This window comes from Elaeis guineensis, chromosome 3 (assembly GCF_000442705.2).
Source record: "Elaeis guineensis isolate ETL-2024a chromosome 3, EG11, whole genome shotgun sequence".
In the NCBI taxonomy this organism is placed as follows: domain Eukaryota; kingdom Viridiplantae; phylum Streptophyta; class Magnoliopsida; order Arecales; family Arecaceae; genus Elaeis; species Elaeis guineensis.
Genome location: NC_025995.2, coordinates 107,891,391 through 107,910,029, shown reverse-complemented (window position 1 = coordinate 107,910,029; position 18,639 = coordinate 107,891,391). Strand labels below are relative to the sequence as shown.

General features: G+C 36.4%; 3 protein-coding genes across 3 annotated transcripts; all 3 read left to right on the top strand.

Moving 5' to 3' along the window:
* The first annotated feature begins 5,655 nt into the window (after positions 1-5,655).
* Positions 5,656-6,692, top strand: LOC105041080 (HMG-Y-related protein A). The gene is made up of 2 exons (XM_010917876.4): positions 5,656-5,904; positions 6,005-6,692. Exons 1-2 carry the CDS (start codon positions 5,854-5,856, stop codon positions 6,452-6,454), a joined length of 501 nt encoding a protein of 166 aa, XP_010916178.1. The 5' UTR covers positions 5,656-5,853; the 3' UTR covers positions 6,455-6,692.
* Positions 6,693-8,146: 1,454 nt separating this feature from the next.
* On the top strand, positions 8,147-11,932 carry LOC140856576 (uncharacterized). Its single transcript, XM_073254304.1, has 4 exons — positions 8,147-8,310; positions 11,031-11,084; positions 11,187-11,276; positions 11,604-11,932. The coding sequence occupies exons 3-4, from the start codon at positions 11,209-11,211 to the stop codon at positions 11,926-11,928; spliced, it is 393 nt and encodes a 130-aa protein (XP_073110405.1). The 5' UTR covers positions 8,147-8,310; positions 11,031-11,084; positions 11,187-11,208; the 3' UTR covers positions 11,929-11,932.
* Positions 11,933-12,171: 239 nt separating this feature from the next.
* Positions 12,172-18,266, top strand: LOC105041081 (DNA-directed RNA polymerase I subunit RPA12). Its single transcript, XM_010917877.4, has 5 exons — positions 12,172-12,443; positions 15,963-16,003; positions 17,730-17,813; positions 17,897-17,953; positions 18,056-18,266. Exons 1-5 carry the CDS (start codon positions 12,326-12,328, stop codon positions 18,131-18,133), a joined length of 378 nt encoding a protein of 125 aa, XP_010916179.1. The 5' UTR covers positions 12,172-12,325; the 3' UTR covers positions 18,134-18,266.
* The last annotated feature ends 373 nt before the right edge of the window (positions 18,267-18,639 follow it).

Genomic DNA, 18,639 nt, shown 5'->3' with positions numbered 1-18,639 from the left:
AACACTGGGATGATGTACAAAAACTGAGATGATACGTAATCATTGCATTTGATATATTATTGAAAATAAAATTTTACTGTATTAGATATATTACTAAATAGTAATAGTGATAATATATAAAATACCGTAAATAGTCTTACCTATTAGTGTATAATAATTACTCTAGAACTTGATTACTTCATTTAGAACTCCTCACAAAAATATGTAGCAGTAGTAGTAATAATAATAACTATTATTATTACTATTATTATTACTATTATATATATCTATTTTGATTAGGCTATTAAAATGATATTACAATAATATTATATATAATTGGTCTTAATTAGACTTAGCTAATTTTGATCATGAATATCAGAGTTGTCTGATAGAAATGATTTAGCCCGTCACAACAAAATGAGGAAAAGAAAAGCATAAAGAGATTTAGTATAATCTATTCATGTCAATTAACCATACTTGTCTATGAAAATAAAATAAGTATCCAATAAATAAATAAAATGTATACATGCCATTTAACTAAACCTACCAATAAAAATACAATAGGTATCTAGTAGATAGGTATGTCTATAAAAAGAGACGAGGATGATTTTTTTTCCAATTTACCGATTAAGTATATTTTTGTCCTAAAACAACTTCAACATATCATCAATCCCAATGATATACTATCATCTTGGATATGTATGGCCGAATTTATCATTGGATCTTTCATCATTGGATAGAATTTTATAATACCAAACAAAATGATCACATCGTCTAATTCACATCACTGGGGTGATGTAAACTATCATCTCCTACCATATAGTACCTAAGTTTATATTTACTACATTTGCGTCCAATAGTTTGTCAAACCTATACTTACATCTAAATAAGTTGATGGCGTTAGTAAAATCATTTATCTCATATAAAAAGTCAAAATTGCTTTTAGATAGAGAGGCGGATGCATATATTTTCTTACATCTTTAGATGACTGTTATGCCATTTAAGGTCATTTTCATCACTTTTAAAATTTTTTATGATGGTGGTATTTGGGTCCCATTTAAGGACAATGTTTTGACTGGTGTTCTGTTAGTTTATAAGTTAATTAAAATATTGGATAAAAATAAACCTCAAGAAATAAGTGCAAGTCTTTTAAATTATTGGATATAAATGTAATTCACCCTACTCTTAAAGAGATTTTTGTAGTTTACTCAAGAAATGATAGCTGTTTACCCAGATATTGGATAAAAATATGATGGTAAAGCCAATTGAAGGCTGGTGAGTAGAATTTTCTTTTCGCGCTTTGTCTCTTGACCTCACAGTAAACAATCTCCGTGGGTAATCGGGGCGCTTTGGCAGCTCATAAGCAACATGTTTGATCTCCTTGTGTCTGCTTAAGTAAGCCTTGCTATGGTGGATTTCTTGAACTTTCCAAGGAGATGACAATACAAAACAAAACTTGAAAATTTAATTGTGAGACAGGTAGTCTTTGGACAGGTCTTCAAATTTATGCTGTTTGTCTACTCATGTCATCTTAAAGAAATAAAAAGATAGGAGGCATCATATGCCAATCAGGCTCAATAAGAGACTTCTGGAATATCATGGTCAGCTTCCCTTTGAAAAAGCAACAAGCTAATTTCACAAAGTCTTTGCCATCAACATAATTTGTTAAGCCATGTGTAGTCTGTAAAAATATGATACATTATTATATTGGTAGCAATAATTCATGCTGGACAAAAAAAAAGAGGCAGTAAAACATTGCGGAGCAAATTGATATTGTGGACCCATCAGCCATATATTTAAACATGTATCGGCAATACATTAGATAGATCTTGAATAATTCTATTGGATTAGAAATCTAGATAATATTTTTTTAATTAATTTTTTTAGATGAAATTTTAAATTATTACACATGATATTAAAATGGATCCGGCTCATAGAATATGTGAATCAAGAGATGTTGTAATATATGCTCCTTGGGGCTGACTATAGTTTGATGGTGATAAGTATGATTGGATTTGATATAAAAAATTAAATAATAGATATACATGAGAATTCAAATAGATATATGTTTAATTTTATATCAACTATATAATGAATAAATTTTAAATATTTATATATAATTAAAAATTAAAATAATATTTTTTTAACTATTCATTTAGCGTACAATAAAGATGTACACCGAAGAAAATATATGGCTCAAATATCAAAAATCATGCTATCATACAACTACGCTTCATATATTTTTTTCAAACAAATCGAGGATTTGAACCCTGAACTCCCTCCAAGGGCAAATACCAGCAAGGATGCCAGTCAACTGAGCCGGTAATAGCAATTATTGGTGACTAGACTTAATATATTTCATCTGCTTGCTATGATTGTCAAAGAAGATTTGAATAATTATGACATATACCTAACTTCCTGTCTTTTTAGAAATCGACCCATCTGTTTGTGCGCTGTTCTGCTACCTCACGGATTATCAGTACTACGGTATTCATTGCGTGTCATGACATTCAAAGATTTGCATATTATCAGAATACTATTCATGATGATAATATAATTTATTCTATATTTAATTTTTTTTAATTTTTTTTTTAAATTTCTTTGTTCATTCATTTGCGATACTATATTTTGATCTTTCATGGGCAGCCATCTGAGTATTTTGGAGACGAGAGGTTCGAAGCGTTTGCGAAGATACGGCATGAATCGGATGCTGGTCGGACAACTCCTTCCACCGTTCAGATAATTTCCAGGGTTCTTTCTGCGATGTATAATTTCCAGGGTTCTTAAAATCAGGTCCTCACTTGTTTCCAGGTGTTGACCTCAGTCGTTCGCAACGATGATGTGCCAATTCAATAGAGTTGTTTTTCTGACGAGTTTGGTACAACTAACGTACCTTCTTCGGGCTGACGTGCTATTGATGAGAAAGACTTAATTATTTCTTGAATGAATACATTTCTCGACTGTTTTGTAGTTAACAGGCTCCTGGAATCATTTTACTTCGTTTCCATTATCTCCTAATGAATACAAAAGAGAAAGCATTTTCTTTAGTATATTCTCTCTAAGATGGGAATGAATGAATTTTATTTTCTAATGTTTTATGAGCCGATCATCAGTGATGATAATTTTAACTGATTTATTGGATATCTGATCTAATTCAATCCAAATAAGATAGATTTTATCCAATCTAATTAAAAGTCTGAATAGATATATATTTTAGAAAAAAATATTCGGAACAGATTTAGATCGAATACGGATAATAATATATCATATTCCAAATTCGATCTGATACAATCTTAATAGATATCCAACTTTTAAAATTATAATAATTTTATATTATTTATATATATTCGATTCTATTTGATTGGACTCAATTTTTTTCATCCATCCGATCCGATTTGATCTGCATCTCTGTTTGATTTAATCTGGTTCAACCTGAAATGGATATAAATATAAAATTTTTATTTATGAAATGAATATGAATATGAGTCAATTTGAGCCGTATCCAATTTGTTACTGTCCTATCAGTCACCTAGTTGTACCAATTGTTTTGGTGCGAAAATTGGTGGCGGGCGAGTTTTGGTGTGAAAATTGGTAGCCGGTGAGTTTGTCACAAAAAATTGGGTGCTCATGGACCCTGTCAATCTACTGTCACCGCGATACAGGATCATGAAATTCAAATGTTCAATCATTTGGTCCTCGGAAATTGGCCTGCACGCCACTTAGAATAAACCAAGCTCCTAGCATTTGGAGATGAAGAATTATGAAGTGAAAGCAAATTTTTCTTTTTAAAAGAAAACCTTTGAGTAGGAGGATGCCGTTTGCGATTTTTGATATTTTTGGGGTAGTGATGGCGCTTGCAATGCAGTTGATTTATCCATGGAAGGGTGGATTCAGTGGATGTCTGTGACCCATTAGTCGAGTGTCTCGGAGTAAATTTGACAACTACACTCCTTTCTAAAGTTGATGTTTGTATTAAGTGAATACTTGGGGCTTGTTTGTAATGAATGAACGAGCATAAAAGGGAATCGAGGCACACATTTATGAACGCTTTTCTAGATTTCTAGGAGCAGATAGCTAAATACACAAAATTGGGAGAAATCTAAGAGGCAAATCAGGAAATGCTTGTGATTATTTTCATCACAATGTTTATATATATATATATAGAGAGAGAGAGAGATAAGCCGACAAGATTTCTCCATATTGTAACATTCCCTGTTGCAATATTTAATAATGGAGGGATAGCTCACTGGGAAATGCAAAAGGAATCATGGATACCATGGACAGATGGCTAAAAAACTTTAATCTGTATGTCAGTAAGGTAGCGATCCCTCTGAAATCTCAAAAAAAAAAAAAAAAAAAAAAAAAAAAAAAAAAGAATTTCGGTGCTGTTAGATTCCACTCTTCTTAAGCATCACGCAACTTTTGTAGCTGAAAATAATAACACTTGGTGATTATCCAATCATCCAAGCATATCTAAGGCAGAGGACTCTCATACTCGACTCTTTCCCTTTTTTTTTGTTTTTCTTTTTGATTTGAAGGAAGCAAATAGCCATCTGGCCTATTTATAAAGAAGCTTATGTACAAAGTTTGTCCAAGAAAAACAGAGAAGATTAGCAGAGAACCAGGATGCTCCGCGTAGCCACAACAATCACAAGAACCAAAAACATTCAAAACGTGCTCACGATCAGAATCGATCAGTTCAAATCACTGTTTGTCAGTGCGAATTCGACGCAGCAATCAAAGTTTGTAGGTTTGTCTAGAGACTCTCATGGCTCGTCATGACACTCGATGAGTATATAGATGTTGCCAGCACGCGAAATTATGGAGAGCTTTTGGAAGAACAAAATAAACGGACGGATATTTTTTCAGGAATATTCTAGCATCGCGTTCTCTCTATACTTCTCAGCAGATTGCCGTCAGTAGCTGATCGCCTGCTCTCCTCGAAGACTTTTGCATGCTTATTTTCCTCCAACTCATCCAAAGGTCATGAAGATTAGAAGGCTGTCCACTCTACTTCAGCTGAACTTTAATAGCATTCCAAATGCAGCAGGAAAAGCAACGCCTAGTTATAGTCAAGACAATGGTAAGCAATATAAGTGGAAGGTCTGTTGTAGATAAAACCCTCTTCAACCCTCCTGTATTTTGGTTTTTTAATACCAAACTCGTCATGTGATAACTGAGAGCTTTCTTTTTGTGCACACCCCTTTCTGTTTGTATTCCTCTATTCATTATATCATGCATTGGACGGATCAATTTGAGATATACATTTTGGTTTGGAATGTGGCTCATTCAAACAGACTGTTCTTAAACTGGAGAGACCGAAATCCACTCTTCCAGATTCTATCTACCAAGAATCTACCATCAACTTAGCACCTGGTGTTTAAACCTGACAAATGCCCACATTGTACGTCTGCTGTGGACGTCTGGGTCCAAATCCAGATCGCAGCTATTACGGGATTGATTTGCATCTCTAAATTTCCATAGATGGACGCCACACTACGTACTACATGAGACTTCCAATCGGATCTGAACTTGACCTGACCATGGACTTGAATCCGTCCAGAAAATCTTTCCAGTCCAAAATCTTGGACCTCAACTGTGATCCGGATCGGGTCAATCTTACACTGCCGTCCGTCCAATTTCAAATCCAGCCAAGCGTTGACTCGCAAATAGCCGCTGGATCCTGTCGGCGGCCGTGGTAGCCGGCGAGGCCGGCCGCGGTAGCCGCGACCTTTCCCAAAACGCACCTTAACCTCTCCACTTAACCCTTGATTAACCCCTTCGACCATTTCTCGCTTCCTCGCATCCCCGCATCCCAACCCAAACCCACCTCACCGGCTCCCTCCCTCCCTCTCTCTCTCCTCTCTCTCTCTCATGGCCACTGACGAAGATCCCAAGCCCCCTTCCCTCCCCCCCTACCCCGAGGTCAGCCCGAAACCTCATAAAAAATGCGAAACCCTAATTCGCCTCTCCTTCTTGGTTTATAGATTTCATCCATCTTTTTTTCTTTTTTTCAATGTTTCAGATGATTTTGACGGCGATCTTGGCGCTGGACGAGAAGAGCGGGTCGAGTAAGTCGGCGATATCGAAGCACATCGAGGCGGCGCATGGGGAGCAGCTGCTGCCGTCGCACGCGTCGCTGCTGGCGGCGCACCTTGCCCGCATGACGGAGGCCGGCGAGCTCGTCTTCGTTAACAACTGCTACCTCCGTGCCGGCCCCGACGCCCCGCCACCCCCCAAGCGCGGCCGTGGCCGTCCCCCCAAGCCAAAGCTCCCACTCTCCCCCGCCGGCCCCCGCCGCCCCCGTGGCCGTCCCCCGAAGCCCGTCGATCCTTCCGCCCCCGTCAAGGTCGCCCGCCCCCGCGGCCGCCCTCCCAAGAATCCCGTAGGCGCCCCGGCCGCCGCCGGCCCCAAGAGGCCCCGCGGCCGGCCGCCCAAGGTAAGGCCTCAGTTTGCCGAAGTCGGGTTTGTATGAGGCTTTCTGGGAGGGTGATCAAAGGGGAAATGGTACCACGTGGGGAACTTTTGGTGTTTTACTTGGGAGAAAAAAGGAAATCGGCGGCAGACATGTGAGTGTTTGTGCTTGAAGAGTCGTCGGAGAGATGGTTGGGTTTGTGATTTGCATGTATGTTAAACAAAGATGATGTTCTGATTGAAAATTGGTAATTAATGTTCTGACCTTTACTTTCCTTGCAAGGAGTCCGTTTCCTATCTGTTTTCCTTTTTTCTTAATTAAGAAGATTACTTGCTCCAGTTGTAGCTACTATACTGATGAATTCCGTCTATGTTGGAGTTAAAGATGCTAATTTAAAATGATGAGTGTGAGGCATGATGTTTCTGAGAAAAAAAATGTTTTGCCTACATTCTTATGTGCTATATTTTACTTTTGTAAGCCGTGGGTATTGGCTGAAATTGGTTTAGTTACTCAGAATTTCACTTTGGTGAATTTGAATGAAGTTGGAGCCACGGTAGTTATAGATGGAAGCAGGCTGCATATGTTACTCAAATATCAGATAGATGAATTAGTTGGATTCTGCTGAAAATCGTATGCTTGTCATATCTGGTAGATGGATGAATTAGTTGAGATCTGTGGTATTTGACTTTGCATCTGAGTAGAATCTGTTTATATATTTAAGCATGTAATGGGATAGTTAAGTGAGATTGCTTATGGTAAGCACAGTGCATAGAGCTTGTGCTAAAATAGTTTTTGTGGGCATACTGATAATGGTGTTCGACCTGTTTGTGGTAGTTGCTATTTTTGAAGCGAATTAATTTTCTGTCTTTGAGATACTTTGTAATGTGATAATGTCCAGGGGCTTTAATGCTTGATTAGTTATGATTATCTCTCTCCTCTGGATATTGCTGTGGCTTCCTTGTTTAGCTTTGCTAGAAGATACAATAGATAGTCACGTCTTGTAGATTCCTTATATGCATGTAAAAAATTATTTTAGTAGATTTTGCACTCATTCCTTGTATTCTTTATATTTATGTTTCCAATAAACTTATTGGATACATCATCTTTAAAAATTATGATGCAATTAATATGGTTTTATTTTAATTAATGTCATTAGTAGTTTTTTTAACTTAACTGGAAATTTAATATCTCAAATTTCCATTGTTTGCTTACTGCAGAAGGGTATGTAGAATCTTTTGTTCAATTATGTCTAATTGTCATGTGAAGACGTACATGCAGTTAACAGTGCAGTTGTTATATCATTGTTGCCCACCTTTTGGATTGATTAGTAGAATATGGTTACAATTTTAGCTGCAATCCTGCAGGTAATAAGATTCGACATTATTATGTTGGCTTTTCTTCCATTGTTACTTTATTTTCTGCTATATACCTGACTTGAACTGCCTCCAGAATCAGTCCATGCCACGGCTTTGTAGAGAAGCCAGAACAACAACCCCCTGCGCCATCTTGCTGCCTTCCTGGTGCAGAACCGCTTTTTTTCCTTATCTTCAAGCCAAAGCACTGAACTTTCTGCTAAAACAGCTCTTACCAGCCCTTCTTTTTACCAGCTGCCCATCTTTATACCACCGGACTTTCTTTTTCTTCATCAGTTTATAGGCTTTAAAAGACAGCCACTTGTACTAACATTCTACATCCTCAGCTGGACCTGGTAACTTGAATCTTTGACCTTTCCTTTCATGGACCTGGACCTGAACAGCCTTCTCTCAGTCAAATCTGCAGTGCGTCTTATCTGTCAAAACTCCTGAAGAGAATCTTCAATCAGCTCAAAGGACAGCAAGATGTGATTACAGTACCCACCAACTGGCTTCTTCGCATTTGAGTGAATTATCGGGAAGGTCAATTTGCATTTTGCTGTGGTAATTTCTGACATCAAACTTTTAAGTGCTTCTAATTTCAGCTCATTCTTAAATTCTTCCATCGTATTGAACTATTGCCCTTGCATTATAGGAGGTTTGTTCCTTACTTTTAGGCACCTTTTAGTTGGGTCTGCATGTGTTTTTTGTTGTTACGATAGTGCAGTAGATGGTTTATTTTCATTATTGCATTATTTAATTGATGCGCACCATACTTCTCTATTAATTTACACGTAGGTTGTCTTCTCAGGTCCGTCCTACATCCAAATTATTTGAATGTATAGAAGAGATAAAGGGGAAAATTTTGATGAGAAGTTAATGTTTTATATGGATTGTGGATCCCAATCCAAGCAATATGTTTATGTTCCTTATTGCACATATACTTTGAATCATTGTAAGCATATAAATCAACTTTAAATGGTTTCTTGCTTTCACATATTTTATTATTTGTTATGTAATTGTTAGTTGCACAGGAACATAGTGAAAACTGGGTGCACATGCTTTTGTTGATGGATCATAAAATACTGTCTGCAATATTTTAGGCTAACTGAAAACCACTTCCTCTGGTGGTAAATAGTTGACTTCGACATAACCTTGTATGATTTGTGAAGGATATTTAGGGATAACACATTGTATCATGGATATAATTTGTTAAACCATCAAATGTGTGGTAGTTGATACAGAGGTTGGTAGTTGATACAGAGGTTTCTTAGAGCTGGTTTTGGGGCTTTAGATAAAGATGGTCGGGGCTGAGAAGCAATAGAGAAGGATTATAAAAGAAGAAAGGAAATTTGAGGCACAGAATGCAAGGAAACTTGAATATTACTGAAATCAGTTCTAAGAATCATTCCTTGGAGTACTTTGCGCCAAATCCATGCCTTGCATACTGTACTAGTCAAGCATATGATAACGTAAGTAAAGAATTCTCAATGGAATGTCTTTAGTATGTTTATTCTCAAAGTGATCACTATATTGACATTCTGGACTTTTTTAAATTTAATGAGTAAAACATCTCAACTTTCATTTGTATTCATTGGATGTCTTTGGTATTTTTATTCAGTGGATGTCTTTGGTATCTTGACATTCTGGACTTTTTGAAAGTTAATGAGCCAAAGCATCTCAACTTTCTTTTGCAGCCTATGTTGTATTGGCAATTTCTTTCTCTTTGATTGTCTTAGAGTTTTACTCGAGCAATTTTGGTAGAACATAGGTGATTTTAGCAGTGGCATGCGCCTAGACACCATTGGTAATTGATATATGAGCAGAGTGGCTCTAATGCTCATTACGACACCTAGAAATATTGTCATTCCAACATTTGTACTACTGAACTTGTGAAGCTGCGGTAAGTTTTATTTGATATAACTTTTATTTGTTTGATTTTTATCATGCGTGCAAGACTCATTATTGTTAGACATTTTAATGATGGATAGATTGTTCTGATGTGGAGAAGAATGTTTTTAAACAAAATACATGTAATTATGGTCGTATTTTATTTTCTTCGTGTCCATCATATTTTATTTGTTTTTCATTCTTTTTACATGCAATGTGTTTACAATCCTGCCTTTTCTGATTATCATAGTTCTTCTATGGTAGTTTAGCTTCATGCACACCTTCGAGCACTTGATAGGAAATAAAATATGTATAATGGTTAGCTGGAAAAATATAATATAGAACAATCTGGTCTTGACTAACACTATTTCCAAAAGGTAGTTCTATATCTTTAATCTATTATTTGTAGAAACATACATAATGGGGTTAGATTTATAAATTGCAATTCAGGATCTTTTTTTTTTCTACCAATTTTCTTTTACATGATTGAATGTTTTTCATCTTTGGGTGTTTTTTGTTGTGTTACACTTAGATGGAAAATAGAATTATATGCTCTATAATAAATCTTTCTAATTAGAATTGTTTTTAATCCAACCAATTCAAGCTTCCCAAGTTAGAATGGTGGTAATATCATCCTTGGGATTAATAACATTGGTGCACTAGCTAAAACCTAGACATGCTATAATGCTAAGACTGCAGCAATTCGTTCATTTCTTGATATCTGCACAAACGAGGCCAAATACCTTCGCTTTAAGCCTTTGATCATCGAAGATACCTTTATTTTGTTATTATCTGATCTGCCAAGTAACAGAGAAATCTCAAGTCCTTTTTCTTATGCAATTTTCATGGGATAGCAGCTTTTTCCTTACAAGAAAAACCATTTTGATGATTTGTTGTTGGCTTACATCGGGACAACATGCAACTTTAAGTTTTAGAACGTGTTTATCTTTTGTTTATAGTTGTTATTTCTTATAATATAGCATGATTCAATTTGAAATCGCAGTCCTACTTGTTGATCTAAGTTATTTGGTCTTACGTTCTGTTTCTTAAAATTAGGTTTTTCTTCCATGGTCTTTTCCTATAGATGTTTGATTGTGGCGGTTCGAGGTGCTGACAGAATCCAATCCTGATGAAACGCGCTTTAGCTGTAACTCTTTGCTGACCATGGGAACGGTCATTTGAATGCCGAACATATCCAGTATATATAGCTTGCTTTGATTTGGGTGTTTATCAAAATTCCTTGAATCTCTTGGAACGAGATATTTGTCTCCTGAACTTATTACCAAATTCAATTTAGGCATAGTTGCCCATGAGCAACGAGGGGCCATTAATGCATCGAAATTTAGTACAAAATCCCATCTTTGGTTTTTGTTTCATGTATGTTTCTCTTGCAGGCAACTTATTGCATCATTGAAAGACTCTGATGAACTGCCATTTCCATATCAGTCGTATGCAAAATATCACTTGGAAAATCATGGTAGCATTACATTTTAGGAGTTCAGGTGATTAGGTTTCGTTTTGTTTTATCTTTATGCATTTTATGAACACAGAGATTCAGATTTTGCATGGGCCATGACATCACTCGTTCTCTGGTATGGATGCCAAAGAAAGGGAAAAAGTAGTGAGCAAAATGTTTCCAGGTTCGGCTTGATCATATATACCCATCCATGTATTTTTTTTTCACTAGAATTGTCCATTTTTGGTCCACCCTTCATGCAACTTGTTTGGAAGCCCGGGGCTGTCTGGTAGGAATGGTTTGATCGTCTGGTAGACAGCATTCATTTATAGATTAATTGAGCAAACCATGAACTGCTTTTAATACTAAAAAACTACAAAATAAGACGGGTTTAGAAAGTTGAGCTCATTTACCGGTCAAAGCAAAGGTTAACAAGTTGCAGGCACGTTTGTGGCCTTTGTGAGTGGTCCGATATCAAAGTTTTTTTTTTTGTTCTTGTTTTTGTTAGCAGAAAACATCAAGGGGACATACATGTAAATCGTCCTGATAATTTCACTCATTTAACCTATTGTCAAAGAAATGCCAAGCCATGGCCGGAGAATCGAAAATTACGTGTTAATGCCAATGAAATAGTCAGTACCATCAAGGGAGTTATGCAGGTGAATACTTCGTGCTTTGTAAAGCATGTGCAAGTTGTTTTCCCTTTCTTATCTCAGTTTCTCATGCAGCACGATCCCTTTGGTTGTATGGTCCAGCAATTAATAGAAGGAGCAGTGTTATGGACACCTCTCCTGGAAGAATCCACAATCATTTCTGATAACTTTTTGGCTAAATAAATATTTGCAGATCAAAGTTGCGAGTTCTTGCAATCGAAACTATAAGGCTGTGTGTTATGTTCTGGCTGGGTTGGGCCCATGCCCATGGATTTCGTTGGCCTGCTCAAAAGCACCTTCGGCTAATTAAATCTTGGGAGATCAAGCCTTCGTTTCGTTCAGCGGGTCAGACCTTTCCAAGACGTTAAGTTAGCTGCCTTTCGGCCTGATCCAGTTCGGGCCCAATTAAAAATGGAGACATGTAGGGTGGCTTTGAGATTCGTGCAAGGCAAATGAGTCGAGGACCTGATTTGTTCGTGTAGATTCTGCCTGCGGGGCGGTGGACCGGAACCCTTTTAGTTCTCCCTCGGTTGCCGGGCTCCGCCAGGCAGGCATCGTCGGGAGGAGGGGAGGGGAGGGGATGGCGTTCTGCGAGGCCCGCGATTTCTTGTTCTGCGGCGTGTGCGGGACGCTTCTCTCCTTCGACTCGCTCGACTTCGCCAAGTGCCCTCTTTGCGGCTTCAAGCGCGCGGCCGAAGGTATCACCGCCCTCCTCCTATACGTGCTGTCCCTGCTCTTCCTATTATTAGGGTTTCAGGCGATCGTTTCTTGCTAGAGGCATCATCTTCTTTCCCCATAACTGGCTGTGCCTTCTTCTGAATTTAACGGTGTCATGGAATCGTTTTATATGGTCGAATTGTAGGCGTGATCTTTTCTAGGGTTTAGACTTCTGAAATTGTTTTGTAGAAACCACAGGTCTTGTTCTTGTAGTGTGATTTTCTGCAAATGGATGGAATTGCGGTTTGATGGTCTTTTTGGCTTCTTTTTTGACGGAAGGGTGCCTGATTTTACCTGCAACAAGTGACGTACTTATCTTCTGTAGACATGCTCACGATGTATTTGTTAGAAAGCGCACAGCGTTTCTTGCAGAGATGTCTTTTGAAAATTCCTCCTGCATTAATGTAGGTGATATCAGGAAGCACACCTTTGGAATACGGTGATATGTGCTGTAGAGAAGGATAGATTGAATCAAGAAGAAAGACTAAGCTTTCAAAAATTAATTAAACTCAAGTACTCTTGATACTCAGGCTTAGATTTATGGCTTAATACGTGTAGGAAAACAGGGAAAGAAATCTAAAATTAATACATCTATTTGTTGTATATATTCTTGTTTTTAACTGAAACCTGAAAGTTGCAGCCATCCATTGTAGATCTTGGTTGTGGGTTTCAAAAACAAGGTTTTGCTGAAAAACTATTCATAAGAAAAAGGCTTAAAAACTGATTTAAGATTGATAATTTGTGTTAGAGACAAAATTGTAGTCTTTAATTTTATTAACCATAACTCCAAAAAGGGGCCATAGCTTGTCGTCTATATTTTAATTCACATGGTTCTTGATGAGTTGGAGAACTCATTTGATAAATTACAGAGTGACACCTTCTCATCTTCATCTTCATCTTCAAGTAGGTTTATCACCTTGATGAAGCTGTCTTTTTACTCCTATGTGATCAAAAATTGTATTGTTGGCCTTGGATGAGGTCGTTGTTTCCACAATGTAGTGTCTTGTCCCTCACTAGACCAATGTGCATCAAAAGGCATTATTGCATCCTCTAACTCATCATTTGATCATGATTTTTTTTCCTGTTATTTGAATATATATATATACTGCACTTAGACTCCCAAGAGCTTCTCTTGCTGCTGTCTTAATAAAATACCAATGAGAGCCACCTAGTGTGTTCTATTTGGTCTGCTTCTTGACTTACAATTCCTTTTTTTTTTGGAAACAATTTGTTCCTAAAGATGTCAAGTGTTTCAATTTTTGGCTATATCATCTTATCATCAAACATTTATTAATTTGAATTTTTTTATTCTTAAACTTAGTATAGCTATTGAACTACCAGCCTATATTTTATGGTCAAACTTTCCTCTATTATCCCCTTACAATCCTTGCATGGTGATGTTATCTCTTTTTCATGGGAAAATGCAATTTATTTGTCACAAATTTGATCCACTCTTAAGAGTAGCTAAATGCTTGTCTCTTCTTTTAAAGTATGCATATGCATTTACTAGATCGTAACCCATCCTTAATCTCCCATTAAATTTCGATCACCAAAACCCATATTTAGCATGTATTCTCTTATATACCATGGCACAGATCCCTACGTGCCCATTTGAGTTAGTGTGTCTCCATGCACTTAGCAGATTAGTAGGACAAAATTGTTAGAATTCTTATTAACTAGTTTTTACTTTTTGCAGTTGCTTTGATTTGTGTTTTCTTCCTTTACCTAATTTTAGTAACCATTGTTACCATGTTCTAGATTATGGATTGACCTTTTATAGGGTTAGTGTCAACTTTTATTCTCCCTCTTTGGTAGCCTTTGGTTTGTATAAAACTATGATGAGCATTATGTAAGGTTTTTGGAATAAATCATATGCTTGCAAAACTGCTTTTAAAACAGTCATAAGCAAGTTCAAATGACATAATTGTTCCAAGGGGAGGCTATTATAATTATAAACTATCCCTAGTATAAAGCCATCATTTAAAACTTGTGGCATAACTATTCCTGTTCTGCTCTTTTTGTATTCTCAGACCAAAATTAGTTGAGATGTGCTAATTTGTTTTTACATATAATAACTCTGAAATGATAACAACCATCTTGGATGGTAAAAAGAGTTGCTAGATCTGCTTCATTTGCCACCCAAGTCACTAGTAAATGTGAATGATGATTGATTGCCCGCTTTTTAGGTGCTTAGAAATTTGAGCTTCTGTTCTATATATATGTGCATGAGATAGAGTTTGCTCTTCTCAAGAGGAAGGTATGTGATTGTCTAATGTCCAAAATCAATAATGGGCATCTAAGTCAAGGATCCGCACATTGATTGTGATGTGTACAACTAAAAATGCCTATAAACCAAAAATCATAGATTTTTACCACTCTCTAACCTATGCATCAAGTGGGTGTACAAATATATGATTAAAATGATGGCAGACCATATTTCTTTTTAAAGATTTAAGTATTGAAATATATTGATTTTCAATTATATATGTTTTAGCATGTATAGATCATGATCAACAAGGTGAATTCTTAGTTTAAATGGTTTATCATGTATTTTAACATACTGGTATAATAAAAATGATATATTTTTATGTTCATAGGATAGAGACCATTAAAACACAATTTTTTAATTTTGAGATATTTTTAATGGTATAGATTATGATTAATGGTGTAGATCTTTGATTTATATGTCCTATATTTGATTTTGAACTTGAGATGAGTAGATACCCTTTTGTCTCAAGAAATGTAGTTCATTCCTATATATAATGATATCATTGGAGAAGTTTATTCATTCTTCTTGTGATGATGACCCATCACAAAGGTTCAAAGTCAATATTTTTTTCTATATGTCAACATTCTATGGGAGAAGCAAGTACCATGCCATGTTTACAACTTTTAGTGAGGATCTCAGAACATGTTGCATAATCATAATTGTAATCATAATCATCAACCTTTCTCCCTACTGTTGGAGATCAGCTGTATGGATCCTCGTTCGCCAATCATTCCTGTTTATGGCCTTCTTTAATGTTATTCCACGTTTCGCGATATCATTCCTTACAATCTCCATCCATGTTATGTTAGGTCTTACCATCATTTTATTACCATCTTCAACACAAAGTAAGGTATCTCTCCTTATTGGAGCTTTTTCAGATCTTTGTTGCACATGTCCATACTATATCTTAGTTGTTTTTCCATCACTTTATCCTTAATTTGTGTAACTCCTACAACTTCTCTAATATATTCTTTGATATCAAATTTCATCATCTAGTTATTTCCTTCATGTAAACTGCTTTTTGGTTTACATTTTTCGATTTGTTTTGTGGAAAATCTGTTTTTATGTTTCTTCTATCACTGAGCTTCCTGCTACCCAATATTTTTTGTTATGCTTCTCGACTACTTTCCAATATTCTTTGGCAGGATGAAATTAAAAATTGTGAAGATAATCATTTTTTCATCTTACTATCTGTGGACACTTCTAATTTGAAGATTATTTTTTTTTCCAGAAATTGAAGGGAAAGAAACACATTACACTATCACAGCAGAGGTATGCATTGCAGTCATATAATTAAATCCCTCATTTTCCATTATAACCTCTTCCTGTTGATATTACCCATTGACTAATAGTTAGCATACTTGATTGGTGCATGGAACAATCATTCAATAACTGAATATTGGAGAATTTTGAGTAATCTTAGTTGATAATTTTATTTAAGGAGTATGAGAAAAATAAAATTAGCAAAAACCTACAATGCCCATTGAAGATATGGTCTTTTAATAGAAATTTTATAACAAAGATTGAATCTCTTAGTTCCATGACAACCATCTACCTTATCTACAAAGTCATATTATATGTCTTAATTCAGTTTGTTGGCTTGTAATTTGCTGATTGTTGCCAAAAGATTGGTAAGCCTTGGCACGAAAGTAAGGTTGCTCTATTTTGATATGGAGGTCATGGGTTTGGAACATGGAACAGCCTTTCTATATGTGGGGTTAAGCTGCATACATTTAACCCTCCTTAGATCCTACAATGGTGGGGACCTCATGTATTAGGCCATCCTTTTTTTTTTTTGGTGACAAGATTGGTGATTGTAGTCTCTTCAAGATGCGAATATTGCTTTCCAGATGAATCTGGTGCCAAACTTTTTATTTTTGCCATTTTTAAGTGAAGTCGGCAAAGGTTGCTAACTTCACTTAAAAACAACAAAAGTAAAAAAGACCTTCCCGGGCCCTTGTTTCGTTCGAAATAGGGGACTTGAGGGTGGAACCCCTCTTCCAACCCTACTCCGGCCCCCCATCTCTCTCCCTCACCCTCTTCCTCCACTCCCTCTCTCTTTCTCTCTCTCTCTGGTTTCTTGAACCAAGGGGCGAATCCATGCTAGTTCACTTTTGCTATAGCTTGGTATACCCCAGGTCAGGCGAGTCGGGACAGTACAACATTGCATGGTTTAAGATTAAAGTCTGCATGAACATTCTCAGTCAGTACTGGAGTTTGGGTATGAAGAAGGTGCTGATAGTTAAATTATTATTTGCTACCAACATTGTCGTGCAACAGGACTTGTTCTTACTTCTGTACATATTTTAATAAATCTGAAACAAAAAGTTTGACTTTACCATGACCTTGGCATCCTCTCCAAATTGGACCATTGTACACCTCTCTCTCTCTCTCTCTCTCTCTCTCTCGCAGTGTGTGTGTGCGTGTGTGACATAAGGAGAAATGCTCATACTATTGGACTATGGACCCCCTCTGTGAGATAACTCATCAGAGAAGCAAAGGGGCAGATATTTTTTATTCTAAAATAAGAGAATGCAGTTGACTTACCTCAATTTACACCCTTATAGTCATATTATGTTGTTTCACTTTGATGTCAAATGTCTTGTTTCTACTAACTTGGTTCTTTACCATTGATTCTTTATTCTCTGGCCTTTCACTTGCAAAATTAATTAAGGAGCAGATCATGAGATTTTTTAATCCATGTGGCTGTATATAAATAGGGAGTTCAGTACTTGAGAGTCCCGCAGGCCTTCATAAGATTTTTCTTTTTTTTAGAGCCCTTCTTTGGTGGTCAATCTGATTCAAGGATTATGCCTGGAAAAGTAAGGTAGCAAGCTATTCATGGGAAATAACATACAAGAAATAGACTGGATGAAGATTTTGTTCACACTTTTGTTCAAAAAAGATTGCTTTTTCTTAGATCAGTTCTGATGATTTTTAGAGATTGTTTTTTCTTAGATTTCTGATGATTTTTTTGGTATTTTTGCTTCATTTTCAGGATATTAGAAGGGAGCTGAAGATTGAGCCTTTTGTACTTCTTGAAACAGCTCCAATCGATGAAGAAATGGTGCAAAGAGCAGTGGTTGGTATTGGTTAATTTAATAAACTGTTATGGTTTGCATTCAAAGCCATCAAACTTGGCCCATTTCTTTTCAATTACTACAGGTAAATGAATCATGTCCTCAATGTCACCATCCCCAGCTTGAATATTATACCAGACAGGTAATAGCCAGCTTCTACATATTTGTTTGCTCATTGGGTCACTTGAAATGTCTTGTTTGCATCATTATTTTTGACAATTCTTCTTCAAAATGTAATTTGCAGCTACGTTCAGCTGATGAAGGGCAGACTGTTTTCTATGAATGTCCGGAGTGCAGGCATAAGTTTTCAGTCAACACATGAGGACAGAATTTCTTATTGCAAAACTGATTTAATGCATTATCGTAGATGCTGCTTAATTGAAAATTTAATGTACTTGGTTGCTAAGTCTTGTACTCAGTGGCATTCTTCAAATAAAACTATCTTGGTTGTCAAATATTTATGCACATTATCAACAAACACCTGCCTCTGATAACATGATATTTGGCAAGTCTTGCTCTAAACACTCAAATTGTTGTATATAAACGGCCCCCACGGTTCGCATATGTCAGTTTCAACTTTTTTTTTTTTTGGTTTTTATGGTAGTTTTAAACTTATATTTAATATACTCCATTGGACTTGAGATTTTTATTTTTTTGGCACATTTAGTGTGATGTGAACTAGAGTCAGTAGATAGTAGCATTTAGTTTGAGGCTTGACATTGCCATGTTTCATATTATCAGCTGCATGAACCACTTTAACTAATATTACGGTGGATTACTCAGACAATTCCTAGCAGAATTCACCATCAGATGCAAATTCTTAATACC